The 14,688-nt window shown below is 40.3% G+C and overlaps 1 protein-coding gene across 4 annotated transcripts in view; it reads right to left on the bottom strand.

Annotated features, from left to right (window-relative positions):
• The window catches only part of AHI1 (Abelson helper integration site 1), an 85,404-nt gene extending 73,326 nt beyond the window's left edge, over positions 1-12,078 (bottom strand). For all 4 annotated transcript variants that reach the window (XM_061475013.1, XM_061475014.1, XM_061475017.1 and 1 more), the window contains exons 1-3: positions 12,005-12,078; positions 7,684-7,748; positions 6,639-6,760 (exon numbers count right to left, since the gene is read on the bottom strand). In XM_061475013.1, coding sequence (XP_061330997.1) covers positions 6,639-6,760; positions 7,684-7,693 — 132 coding nt within the window. In that variant the 5' untranslated portion in view covers positions 7,694-7,748; positions 12,005-12,078. The remainder of the gene's footprint in view (positions 1-6,638; positions 6,761-7,683; positions 7,749-12,004) is intronic.
• Between the last annotated feature and the right edge of the window lie 2,610 nt (positions 12,079-14,688).

Below are 14,688 nucleotides of genomic sequence, written 5' to 3'. Positions count from 1 at the left end.
CAAAACATTTGCCACTTCATCCTAAATGCTGTTTCACTATGCTTTTAAATTACATTTATGTATATCCAGTCAAAATAAGAAATCAACAAGTCTACTCCATAAACAGATGTTAATGTTTAGACTATGGAAGACTTGAAGATAACATGCAGCACAAAATCAAGTATTCTAATCCATTTAAAATACAAGTTAGAGACAGGCTTCAAGCTCACCTGTTTGTAGTTTCTTTAATTGAAAGTTGCTTGCCCAAGTTAGATAATGAAATTATATTTAAAAGTGCTAAGACTGAAAAATAGATTTCCATTAAGACTTTTTCTAAGTATAAAGTTGAAAGAAAAACATCACATTACCCTTAGCAGAATGACAGAGTTGACCTAAAGACCAGTCTATTAAAACCAGCTAAGATTAATTTCAGCTAATGCATATCTCCCTTTCTTTGCCAAGACCATATTCCTCCCTCAATAAACACAGGCATCTTCCCCTTCTAGCTGGGATACTTCTCCCAGTTACAAAACTGTGTTTGCCTCAAACATTACACATATTGTCCCCTTTTTTAAAAAGGGATCACCAAAATGTATAAGCTTGTAAGAAGAAAAAGCTAATGAGAATGAAGTTGCAATGGCAATTATACTTTGCAGGATGGATCCTGGCTTAAAAACACCTGCGAGAATAATATTCCATGACTGAAAGAATACTCAATGCACAAGTCATCTGCCTCTATGTTCTACGCCCTCAATGATGTGAGCCTGCAAACTTTCATCACTGTCTTGCTTTAGTCACATCTGAGATTCGAAGAGAGAACAGGGACATCAAGGAAAGTACAAGTACTGAAGAAAGAGAAGGGAGGATAAAGAAAGAAAAGTTTGAAGTACATGAGAGAAAAAAATAAAAAAAATCAAGGAAGTTTGTTAGTTGTACAGAAAATTGTCAAATAAAAGCAGTGTGGCAAGAAAAATACACCAAGACAAAGTTTAACACAGAAATAAAAGCTGATGTCTGAAACCAGAGACAGCTTAAAAATATACTAACTAGACTAATGCTACATATTAAAAAATGCTGTCCTAATAAAGTTAAAAAAGAAAGCATCTAGAATTTCATGCAAGTATGTTTACCTAATATATCAGAAAAAATCCAAAGCCATTCATCTATCTTTTCAGTAGTTACCTTTATTTTTAGCATCCTACTTCTAAAAATAGTTTAAATTATTTCAATATCAAATTCTGAAAAAAAGTCTTTGTGCCTTCATCTTTTACTTGCTTAAATAGACCAGTAACATCCTATTTATAAGTAAGTGATTTAAGAGGATGTGGAAAAATTCATACAAATAACTTGAAATACAGAACAGAGTAAGGGGAGGGGGGGAAGCACCAAGCTTAATATAAACTAAAAAAATACAAAATAATGCTTCGTAATAGATTGAGCACTTCCTTTTCTGCATTTCTAGGAATAACTTGAACTGCAGAGAATAAGGACTAAAGATTAAAACATGCGGGCAATTAAGGCCCAATAGTGACCAATAGCTAAAGTCATGCTGATGCTTGCCTCGATAGAATACTAATCCATTAAGCGCAAAAAAGTGGAATACTTTGAGAAATCCTTAACAAAAAGCCCTTGTCTTTGACCTGTTCCAGTGCTTCTAAACTAACTGATACTCAAGAACCCTTTCCTCAAAGATACACAGGTGTTGCAAAAACTTGCTTGAAATATTTACTAGAACTTGTTACTTATTATGCCTACAAACAAAAACAAATGTCCACAAATATGTGCCATGAATAGTAGCACACAGTCCTTAACTATAGTTAATTTATTCATAGGAGAAAAAGAAAAAAGTACAGAATATCCTTATAATGAAATAAAATACAGTCTCAAGCTAAGGCAAATTCCAAAAACATTAACAGGTAGCACAAAGCTGCTCCAGTAGTTCAAACACAAATTCCTCAGACATACAGCCTGTATGTACCTCAATTCATAGAACAGAATCATAGAATAGTTAGGGTTGGAAAGGACCTTGAGATCATCTAGTTCCAATACCCCTGCCACGGGCAAGGATACCTCATACTAAACTATGTCACCCAAGGCTTTGTCCAACCTGGCCTTGAACACCGCGAGGGATGGAGCATTCACAGCTTCCCTGGGCAACCCATTCCAGTGCCTCACCACCCTTACAGTAAAGAACTTCTTCCTTATATCCAGTCTAAACTTCCCCTGTTTAACTTTTAACCCGTTACCTCTTCTCCTGTCACTACAGTCCCTAATGAAGAGTCCCTCCCCAGCATCCCTATAGGCCCCCTTCAGATACTGGAAGGCTGCTATGAGGTCTCCATGCAGCCTTCTCTTCTCCAGGCTGAACAGCCCCAACTTCCTCAGCCTATCTTCATATGGGAGGTGCTCCAGTCCCCTGATCATCTTCGTGGCCCTCCTCTGGACTTCTTCCAACAGTTCCGTGTCCTTTTTATGTTGAGGACACCAGAACTGCACACAATACTCCAGGTGAGGTCTCACAAGAGCAGAGTAGAGGGGCAGGATCACCTCCTTCGACCTGCTGGTCACGCTCCTTTTGATGCAGCCCAGGATACAGTTGGCTTTCTGGGCTGTGAGCGCACGCTGCCAGCTCATGTTAAGTTTGTCACTGACCAACACCCCCAGGTCCTTCTCCACAGGGCTACTCCTAATATCTTCTCCACTCAACCTGTAGCTGTGCCTGGGATTGCTCCGACCCAGGGGTAGGACCTTGCACTTGGCATGGTTAAACTTCATAAGGTTGGCATAAGCCCACCTCACAAGCGCGTCAAGGTCCCTCTGGATGGCATTCCTTCCCTCCAGCGTATCAACCGAACCACACAGCTTGGTGTCATCGGCAAACTTGCTGAGGGCACACTCAATCCCACTGTCCATGTCACCAACAAAGATGCTGAACAAGACTGGTCCCAACACCAGTCCCTGAGGGACACCACTCGTTACTGGTCTCCAGCCAGACACAACTTTTGGCATGTGGCCATCCAGCCAGTTCTTTATCCACCGAGTGGTCCATCTATCAAGTTGATGTCTCTCCAATTTAGAGACAAGGATGTTGTATGGTACAGTGTTGAATGCTTTGCATGATTCTAGATAGATGACGTCAAGAAATTCAGGACACTTTCTCCACATGTAATTGCATGATGCAATTAAACAGAGAGGAAAGATGAGAAAGAGTCACAAAACAATAAAGTAACAGCCAAGAGGTTTATAAAAACCATCAGATCAGGTCTCAGGCAGAGGCAGGGATACCAGTATAGATTCTCTGTCTGAAATGCAGGACTGAGAAAGATCAACTAAGAGCAACTGTCCATACATAAACAGATGTGAACCAAGTTAGCAAAAGCAGTTAGGCTGGAAAAGCAGCTCATGGGATAGGCCTGTCTCTGGATTAAGTCCAGAAGGTTGCTGACCTGAGCCTGACCTCCTCAGCTTAAAGCATGGACCAAATGAGAAGGCTTTTTTTCAAAACAGCCCCATGGCCACATTACAACACCAGGGCAGAGGAAACACTCTTCCCCAAGAACAGACCTACTTGCACTACTGGCTTGATAGCAGCAAGAGATGGGCACCAGCCAAGATGCACACAGGTGGACTAATACCATAACAAGGTAATCCCAAATCCCAAACAAACAAGGTAATCCCAAATCATGTCATTTGCCATTCAGGTTCGAGCTGAGAGCAGGGACTACACCTAACAATCTTACTTCTTTTTGAAGGCTTCTCAAGTATGCATGAGTGGAACCTGGAAACACATCAGGTGATTTTGCCCAGGGTAATTGGAAACTCAGATAACCGGACTTAGAGAGGTACCTGACGTTCTTCCCATAGTACAGGCACACCTTGAAAAATAGGGACAGACACTGCCAGCCCACTGAAGGGCTGATGTGTACAGGTTGTAAAAGACCATTTACTTACACCTGAGTTGGTAATGAACATACTTGTTAAGGAAAATTTTAATGTAGTAGGGAACAATTTTCCTACCATTGCTCATGTAAGGCTACAAAATGTAGACGCTCAAAGCTAGAAAAACTTCAATTTACAGATAGGATGGGCTTGGAGAAGTTTCACCAAATTTTAATAATTTGGTGAGAGAATGTGTAGGTCAAGTATATAGTGAACTATTGGCAGTTCTCCTATTTTAAGTGTAAGAAACAATAGGCTAAATCCAGTGGAAACCTTGGCAGTTTTTCAGTGCATATGGCTACTGAAGAACAAAGCAGACCTTTCACTGGCCACAGCTGATGTCTACCGCCATTATAAGCCCCTCATTCCTATCTGTTGTGACCAAACTCATCCTGACTTACTGACTTCAGCCTTTCCTCTTTCAGTCAGGCTGCTTCCCTTCTCTCCAGGCAATGGGCACACACAGCACAGCAGGCAAGCATGCAGGCAATCTCCTTACCCTCACTTCTGTCATTTAAAAATCACAGAAAGCTCCTGCAGCTCCAAACCTCAGGTTTCAAGGAAACAGTGGACAGTGAGGCCAAAGGTTTTATTAGTCTAAGAAAGGCTAGGTTCAGTAAAGACAAAAGAAAGAAGCAGACTGGAATATTTCTAGTGAAAATAGGCTCTCAAACATAACCTCTTCATGGTCAAACCCAGGACACCATTTATGGCAAGTGTGTGACACAAAGCCATCACTGATAAATTTTACATTATTTCAAGATATGTGAAAGTCTATACAGTTAAATTACATACGGTGAAGAAAACTGTAAAAAAAACACCCAACCTCCGCCACCTATCTCCTCTTCCCCTCCCACATACATTTATTTCTTACAATGAAACGACTGGTTATTTGCTGAAGCTTTTACAGAAACTTCTACTGGAATGCAACCAGCATGGAAATACCAGCCTGAGCTCTTGCAAAGTTGCCACAATTGAAGGAAATATTCGAAATGACCAGTATAATGTTTTAATACACTTTTTCAAGTTCTCCATTTTCTGTGCTTATGCTGATAAAAATCTACGGCTTCAACAAAACCATAAAGCCAGGCTTCCACAAAACCATAAAGCCAGGCTTCCACACTGATCCTAAAAGTGCTTCTTAATCAGGGTATATACCACTAACTTTTCATTCAGTTCACTGTGAGCTTAAGTGTTCCTAGGTAACCGCAAAATACTAGTGTTTTACATCAAAGATTTATGGAATGGAACCCAATTTTAAACTCAAGGTAAGCTTAAAATATTTATGAGTAATATGTAGCTGCATATGAAGATATAACTATGTGCTCAAAAATATTTGTTTCATAAAGTACAGATTTAAAAACTCATGTTTCATCAAAAAAGTAAACCTAACCAAGGAAGAATTTAGTATTATATTTACATGATGCCAGCAAAAAAAAGGAAAAAGATCACCCTCTAAACTTTCTATGCTATGTTTTACACATCATGTTGGTTCTTTTTACAGACTATTGACTAAACTCCATATACTTCAAGAAATGCAAAATAAAAAATCTGCACAAATATCAACTTCAGATTGACAATCTAAAGACAAAATTATGTTTGAGCATAACAATACTAACTTTACTATAGCTATTTACATACAGTAAATACATGCAACCTTCTAATATTATATAAAATACCACTCCTTTGTCTTAAATCAGTATTACAGAATGAAAATTAACTTCCAGCATCTGGTATGGATACAACTGTAAGATAAAAAAAAAAAACCACCAAAACCCAGAAACTATAAAACCTAACAGGAGAAAAATAAAAAACCCAGAACATTTGTCTTTGAAGACAAGGCTTTCTTTTTGAAATTGTAATCATTGTAAGTCAATAATCAGTGTATATAGGATGCGTATTAAATATTTATTCTTCTGTTCAGCAAAAAGCTACAATATGAACCACAACTCAGAAGAATGTCTGAGGGTCTTTTAATGAGAGATACGCAACACAGAATAATGTCATCTAACCATAAGGGTAGGGTGATAGAATCCTTTATAATCTGCAAGTCACAAGATAAGGCCAAAATCTTTAAAACAAATCTTTATGCCTAAGTAAACATGTAAACACATGACTACTCAGATACAAACCTCAGCATATGCAGAAATATGCTGATTACTGAGGTCAAATTAGGAAAAAAAAAGTTTCAAATGTTGTTTAATATTCTTTGTAAATTGTTATTCTTATACAAGTGATAAAGTTAATGACTATCTCTAATATTATTATAAATTCCCATCAGTTCTGAATTCACAGATGTATTACACAGATGCAGTGCTCTAAAAATTAAATATTTGTATAGCCATAATTCTACTAGCCCATCTCTCAAACTCCCACTAAAGTTAATACTGAATTTGAAAATCTTAAAACTTTTCTGAAAACTACAAATGGAAAAAAAAAAAAGTACTGTCAGACTTTAAATGTGTGCATGCCTGAATGTGCCACTTTCTTTTTACCTGTATTATAGTCTATATAAATTTTGGCATACCTCCAAATTACAAGGATGCACTGCTGGTATACAGGCGACATATAAGAGACACCTCAAAAACAAAGGATATGTGCAGAAATATGCTTTGCAATTTTTTTTAAAATGCCTACATCTCCTTTCTACAACACATTGTCTTGATCTTTTTCCCATTAAGGAAGGCAGCCAACCAAAGCCTGCATGTGTTCAAACTCACCACAATATTCTCTTCAGATTGAACCTTCTTTTTCTTTGATTTCTTTGTGTCTGCCAGGCCAGCATGATGTCTGAAGATCTCCTCAAAGCAGGCTCTGGTTTTTGCCTTTGCCTCACTTTCAACTGCAGAAAGAAATCTAGAGCATGATTTGCAACCTCAATAATCACCATTGCTAAAAAAGTGTGTAATCATGTTTTAAAATTGAAAAGAACAAGAAATATTTTATCAGGGAAAGTTTACCAAGAAATTTGTGTAGCATTCAGTTAAGAATTTCCGCTGACAAAGTAAACCACACAAGGATAACTCAGCAACATTGTACAGACACCCAGCTATTTCTTGTTGCTGAAGCTGGCACACCATCAACTCTGTTTCATGAAGAAAAAACATTTTGAAGAGCAAAAACATCAGGATCAGCATAAAACAGGCTAGCTTAAGCAGAGGGCAGATTATTGCCCTCGCTATTTATGAATGGTACCACACTAATAACAGATGACACTGTCTCCAGAATAAGCAGCAGATCTAGGCTCTTACTGAATCTGGATCCCAGAGAAGCATCACCCTGAGACAGATCTGCAACAGGCAGGAGCATGCAGGGATCCAAAATCAGCTGGAGCTGAGTCTCTATTTTCTGTGAATCGTGATACTGCTATTAGCAGCATTTCAACCCTTGAAGCAGCAGTAGGTGTTCTAGACCCCCTGAGGTAATGCTTAATTTGTAGCTACAGAATTAAAAATGCAATCTGGCACATCTCTGAAAGAGATTGTTGAATCCTCAGCTAGGGCATATTTACCATTTGTCATTACAATTTTTTGCAAGAGCCCTCAAATTTAAAGAATAATAAAAACAAATAATTAAAAAAAAAAACAAAAAACAAAACAAAAACAAACCAAAACCACACCACAACTCTTTGGAAATCAGCTATAAACACAGACTCAAAACAGAGCTAATGCAACATTAAAAAATTACAGACAGAAGAAAATTCTGTCATTTGCATCTACTTCTCACTACAGGATATGTATTAAAAATCAAACATAGTCTTCTTACCTACTGGCATTTTCAATCCTCAGAAGTGGCTCAACACACCAGCTGCTTCCTCAGAATTCACCATTCTATTAAAAGCAATTAACAACTTTCATTACCATAACTGGTCCATAGACTTGAAGGTAACAACGGAATGCATGCTAATTAATATCAAGGATGATTACACGGCTTTTATGGAAATATTTATTTTTAAACTATTTGTCTAAGTTAGTAGAAGTTCTCTGCTATCAAATCTCAGCTCAGGAGTCTCTGTATCTATCTGATACTTGTTATTTGAGAGTAAATAAAAAGCAACACTGCAGCTGTTTGATTAGCTATATGTTTTTGGGTGACAGTCAAATATGTTAGTACTGTAGGCCTCCAGTCTTCTAAAAACCCCTACAGTTTATTTAAATAATAATGACCCATGAAGACATCTATATTGAAGCCTTTCTGATCAGGTTCCTATCCTGACAGCATCATCAAAAAGTCACATTGTAGCCAGCTGATAGCTTTCAATGCAAATATTAATATCTACCAGCAAATCTAACTTTAACACAACTATTTATGTTTACATAAAGCATTTGTGTTTTACATAAAGCAGACAAGCAATTACATGAAACTCATTTCTCTGAAGAAAAATGTTAGGCTTTCCTGACTGGAGAAAAGCCTGCAAATGTAATCCAAACAAAGCTTGCAGGCACATAAAAATACTACAAGCTTTATCTTTTCATCAAGAAAATTCAGAATGTTTTACAGAAACCTTTAATACAAAAAGCTGTTCTGTAAACAATGGAACTAACGAAACCTAGCTTTCTATCAATGTGTTATGTTCTCCTTAGCCTTCTATGCAATAAACTATTATACCTCTTTCTCTCACAGCCCACTGAGCAATAGCTTCAAGCTCTTCCTAGGTAATGCCTTCTTATAGATATCATTAACCCACATTCACCGGACACCCAGACTACACTTCCCTTAATAAATTAAGACATACCATTAAATACTGCCAGGCTATATAACTGCATTGTCTTCAGCACCAGTTTGGTCCAAGCAATTCTGGGTATAGTTTAGGAGTTCATAGAGATGATTATTAATAAGCAGTTTTCATGCAGCCACTCTGATTTGGGTCTAAAAGAGTTTAATAGTATTAAAGTGGGCCCAAGATACCACTTGGCTTCAACACTGAAAATCACTCCTAGGCACACACCTCCTACCAATATAAGAGTGAGCCCAGACTACCCCAAGCATCTGCACTACCACACTCTCAAATGGTATGATATCTGTTTCATAGTGTTACTTGCTTCTTCCCTGTCCCCCACAGCCTACATAGTTTCAGTTAATTTCATATTTGTTACGTACAGTAGTTTGGCCTGCTGGCTAGCCAAACCAACCTAAAAAAACCAAAAAAAAAATGAAAGTGCTAGGGTTGGTTTGGGATTAAAGAAGGGCTGATTAGTCAGTTGCCAGGTATCATTAGTTTATTTCAAAGTAAAGCTTTACTGTCAAAACCAAAACAGTAACAGTTGGAAAGTTCTTAAAAAAATGAAAACAGAAAATATTATTGAAAAGTATGGGTTGCAATTTATACTTGGTTATACCAAAAGGCTGTTTTAAAAGAACGCCAGTTATTAAATGCATCAAGTAGTCATTTCACAATTGGCTGGAAAATACTTCTAATATGAATGAGTAGAAAACTAAATATAGTTATGAAAACCAGCTGATTCTGTAACTTTAATCATTCCCTGAGAATTGCAGGAGCATAGTAAAGTCTCTTATAATTAGTTGAGTGATTTCAACCACCCCTTAGAAAAAATAATTACAAACAAGAAATTAAATGTTCAAGTGATCTTAAATTTAAAACAAAAAATATGAGAGGCAATGTAGAACACAACAGCAACATAAAGTACACACCTCTTCCAAGTATGGAAAGAATTTTATGGTCAATGGTTAAATAAATCACACCACAAAAAAACTATACGTAAATTTATTTTGCAGATAGTTTTGTTTATAATGGAATAAAGACCTTTCCAAAGGCTAGGCTCACCTCATGTCTACCAGCATTCTTTGTAAAATGAACAGACTTGACAAACTCACCAGAGAGCATAGTTTTCTGTTTACCTATATATTTATTCAGTAAAAGTTGATCCTCTTGCAGCAATAAAATTAAGAGATAAAGTCCTCTAATGACAGTGCTATTATTTTATACACATTTCCAAATTAAAATTAAATGACCTTTAACATGGTGCATTAAAGCAACTCGTGTGTAAATACAGATCATTAATCAACAAGGATGCGAACAAGCCTGTTTATCCAGTGTAATCTCACCTTAAATTGGTGAGGATTTAATCTTCTATCAAAGGTCAGCAACCACAGTGCCTCAATCTGAATAAATTCAGTTATCATTAAGATTAATCTTGTAAAATGCATTTTTGCCTGATCAGATTTGATCTCTTTCATGTTAGTTAATACGAGGCAATCCAGGAATGACAAATACATACTTGGAACAGTGGCATATTCCAGCCATCAAGAATAATCAGGAAAACAAGATACTGAAGCCCAAACTTCGAAGAATTACTGTATACCTTCCTGACAATCATCTAACTTGCTCTTCACTAATACTTCACCTGTATTCGTAAATGTGATTCTACATTAAATTCTTGCTATTTTCATAGTATTTTACAATACTGAGTTGCTATATTCTGCATGTGTAATACAGGAATTTTCTATGCAAAACATGCAACAAATCCCACTATTCACAAAAAAACACCTTTAACTAATAATATAGGTAGAGGTTTTTCATAAAAATCAATTCTACACTATAATGAAGCAGAATATACAGAATCTGTATTACACAATGGGAAGTGACAAATTTCCTACCTAATTAGGCCTGTTAGGAAACTGAGTAGACAAAATGTAATTGCACACTTCAGAATTTTCGTGAACTAAATCCCTCCTTTTGCTGCAAAAAGTGAATGTAATCTTCAGTGCCTAAAACCAAGTAGAACATCAGGCCATCTTCTAGATGAGATTAGTAATCACAGTGGGAAATCTCTGGTTTAACTAGCAGGTTTCCAATTCAGGTATCTGTAAGTATCACTACTTTGAGATCAGAAAAATCTTTACTTTTACATTCTACTGTAATTATACAGTAAAATGGCACCGAGTTGAATCTGTTCCTCTTCACTGATGGTAGCTGCGACATCAAAAACCAGTCTGGTTTTATTCATGAAAATTCAGCATTTAAGTCCAGAAAACTGACAGCTTTATTATTACCATGCAAATACTTATGTACTTGCACATCAAACACCACCACAAGAGCAGTAGCTTTCTACAGGTTTAGATGCGCCTGTAAAAACCTTGTGCTCACGGTAAGTGAGAAGGATGTTTAAAAAAGCTGGAACTACCCATATGAATTTTGTAACAGTAACTGAAAAAGGTTTAGCTTCAGAGTAACTGCTACTTTTTTTCCCCAGAAGAATGGGCACCTTTTGTTGATTAGGAGAAGGCCGCAAAGTCTGTCTACCCTGACGGCAAAACTACGGACTTCAGTTCTGTATAAGGAAACAAAGCTGGCTTCTATAGTTTATTACATTTTAAGACTCTGTCTTATATCCTGATTACAAAAGTGGGTTCACACCAATGGACCGACCTAAGGATTTAATTTCCGAAGTGGCATTTTGCTTTGTGCAGAGTAACCATGGTAAACAATAAAAATACAACGGCACATTCGCAGCACACACTGCTGAACTAATGGCATTAATGGCATTTACTGTGCAGATGCACATTCCTCACGCGCGGGAGGCACCGCTGCTTTGAGCTTTAACATGCTAGGCACGGAGAAGCCCTGTACTTTCACGTGCGGCGGGGTATGCAATCGCGCCGAGTAAACCAGAAAGACTGTACCGAGAGAGGGGAGGCAACACCCGCCGGCCAAGTGACCCCTCTGCACCGACACCTGCGGGCCGGCAGTCCCGCCGCTCTCCCGAGCCCACCGGCCCCGCCGTCACTCGGAGTAACCACGCTGGGTGCGAGGCCCAACTCCCGCTAATCGCCGGAGCGCGCCGCTGCCGCCCGCGCGTCCCCGCGCGCGCCAACGACCGGCGCCGCAGCGCGCTCCGTAACAGCTTTCCGAGCCCGCGGCTGAGCCCTCCACCCCGTGCGAGGGAAAGGGAGAGAGAAGAGGGTCAGGCGGCGCGGGAGCCGAGGGAGGGAACACCGGCGCGAAGGCGTGCCCCAGCCTACCCGCCTCTGGTGCCGCGCACGAGGACGAGCAGCGGCGGCGGAATGTCTGCCCTACGCAGGCCCCCCTTTCCTACCCGAGGCGCGGCGCAAGAGTATCACTCACATCGGGCCCATCCGCTTCCGTAGCAGCGCCGCTGCCAGCCCTCTGCTGCGGCGGCCTAGCCCCCTTTTTTTTCCGCGCCAATGGTCTCGCCCTGCTCCCCTCTTCCCCCCCCCCCCCCCCCCCCCACGGCTCTGCGCAGGTGGTTTTGCCGAAAACAACCGCAGCTGCCAAGGAAACAGCACAAGGAGCGCATGCGCGCAAGGGATGGGGGCGAGGAGAGGCAGGAACGAAGGTGCCGCGAGACTGTCGGGACGGTTTCGGCGGCGCACCCTGCCGTATTTTCCCCCTGGAAAGTAGAGGCAGCGGGCATGCGTGATAGGGCTGTGCGGCGGGAGGAGAGGGTGCCCGCCCAGCGCGGGCAGTGCCGTGGGGATGAGGCAGGCGTCCTGAGGCAGCGACGAGTTCGTCCTTGTGGACATACGCGACACGGGCTCGCCTTACGGCCCTTCTCTGCGCTGGTGGGGCCGGGACGCGGCTGCGTTCGGTCCGGGCGCCCCGAGGTGGTGGTGGCGGTGGCGGCGGCGGATTTGGGCCTAGACCTCCTGTTGGAAAGAGAGCCGCCTGCGCGGGCGGTCGGGCCGCGCGTTTGCCTGTCGGTGTCGCCCTCCCGTGGCGGCGGTTTGTGGGGACAACCCGGCTGTGCTGCCCGCCGCCCGGCCCGCCACCCAGTGCGATTGGCGATGTCTGGCGGAGGTGTCGGGGTGGGAGCCAAGAAGAGCGCGTGGCAGTAGCCATCCCCGCCGGTGGTTGGCGCCGCTTGTTCCCGCTGCGCCTACCCGGCGGCAGGGGGAAACGAGAGACGTCTACTGATGAGAAAGTGGTGTGCGTTACACGACAGGCAGCTAGGACAGTGAGTTTTCGTAAAACAAACGCATCTCGGTGCTTGGGTGAGCAAACTGAAAACATGGGGTTGGAGCTTAGTAAAAAAGACACTGAAAAGCTTTAGGAACTGGGGAGCCCTTTAGGGGTAATGTATCCATTTAGGAAAAAAAAAAAGGTCATAAGTACAAAACAGCGCGGAAGTGTAAAGCTTCTGGGTAATAGTCTTTATTGGAATAAGGAAGGTGTCTTACCAAATGTTTGAAATGCACATCAGCTTTTTGCAATTGGCAGGCACAAATGCATGTCCTGAAGTTATGCAAATACACCAGAAACTTCTATTTTCTGTGTGATTTAGTAGCTAATTTAGACTGTGTGGAGCTGTTTTGTTTGTTGTGTTTTGTTTTGTGTTTTTCCCCTAGAAATAGTAACTCCTCATTACTGTCATGCAAGTACTGTTAGTTCATGTGAGTAATAAATAAAAATTGTAGATATCAAAAGTTCATTCAAACACTAGAAGGCTCAAGAAGTTAATGCAGATTTTGGATAAATGTGGCCATATTTTTTCATCAGTGAAGTTGGGTAAAATTCATTTGACCGTGTGCTATTTGTACAACCTAAAGGTGGGCTAATGCTTGTGATGCTGTGATCATGACATGGTTTCTAAGTGTAGTGTCCCTCAAATTCTGTCAAAGAGTTGTACCAGCTGCCAGAAGAATACACATTTGAAACCTTGCTTCTCGAGTATTACCAGTGACAGATGCTGTTATCTGTTTCTGGTACTTACTTGTCCTTCACTTTCTCAAATACTTACATGCACTCAAGTGAGATGTAGAGGTATTTCTTTTCAATACGCAGGTGTCCTGGATTGCCTTGGCATAACACAATTTTAAAAAGGTAGCTCTTCAGCATTTCTATTGCTGCTTTCTGTCCTTAGTGTGTCGTTATTCTCTGTCCTTGTAGTATACAAGGAGATTGTGTATCTCTGTCCTTGGTAACCCCCAAAACTTCATTAAGTAACAGCCTTGAACAGCCTGAGCTCACTTTGAAGTTCGCTTTGCATTAAACAAGAGGTTGGTCCAGATAACCAGAAATCCGGATGTCCATTCCTAGCTAAGTTGCAGGATTATGACATTTGTTATGTTTATAATTGACATACGATTATATGGCAGGTCTAGTGCTGGCTTTTACAGTACTCAAGACACGTAAAATGATCTCAGGTCATAAAGTAGACATCCTAGTCAAAGACCACCTTTATTGTTCAATATTGTGGTTCCAGTAAGTTACAGCAAAGAATTGAAGCTTTATGCAGATTTTCAGTATAGGTAAGATGACTGCAAAGGATTCTTATGTAATCATTAATAGGAACCCATTCCTGATTATAGCAGACTCTATGTAGCAAAGCAGGGTAAAAAAACAAACAAGCCAACATAAATATTTTGTACACTGTAATTCAAATTCTAGCCCCGACTTTCAATGTAGAGAAAATGGCATCATGGTTCCCCAGGAGAGTACTGGTGTTTGATTACTGTGATTGTTTGATTAGCGTTATGTTATCTTCACAAGTTGTTTAGGATGCAGCATAAAAGCTACCTAAAAGCAATCCTAGCAAGTCCAGTGCAGTCAGAAAACAGGTCCATACCTAGCTTGTCAGCCATGATCTCACAAATTGTGCTGAAACTTAGATGTTTTAATGAAAATCCATTATAGGACAATGACTGGTGAAGACAGACTCCCAAAAGCTTTCCATATGCTATCTCGGACAGTAACCTGAGAGCTTCCTTGCAGAGTTTTGCAGTTATCTAGTATAATGCTGCATAAGCACTCTTCTCCGCAGAAAACAGAAGCCTACATACAGTGCATGT

Source organism: Pezoporus flaviventris, unplaced genomic scaffold (assembly GCF_033815535.1).
Source record: "Pezoporus flaviventris isolate CSIRO_AGI_PZ_B2104156 unplaced genomic scaffold, CSIRO_AGI_Pfla_v1 ptg000081l, whole genome shotgun sequence".
Taxonomy (NCBI): domain Eukaryota; kingdom Metazoa; phylum Chordata; class Aves; order Psittaciformes; family Psittacidae; genus Pezoporus; species Pezoporus flaviventris.
This window is presented reverse-complemented; position numbering and strand designations above follow the sequence as displayed.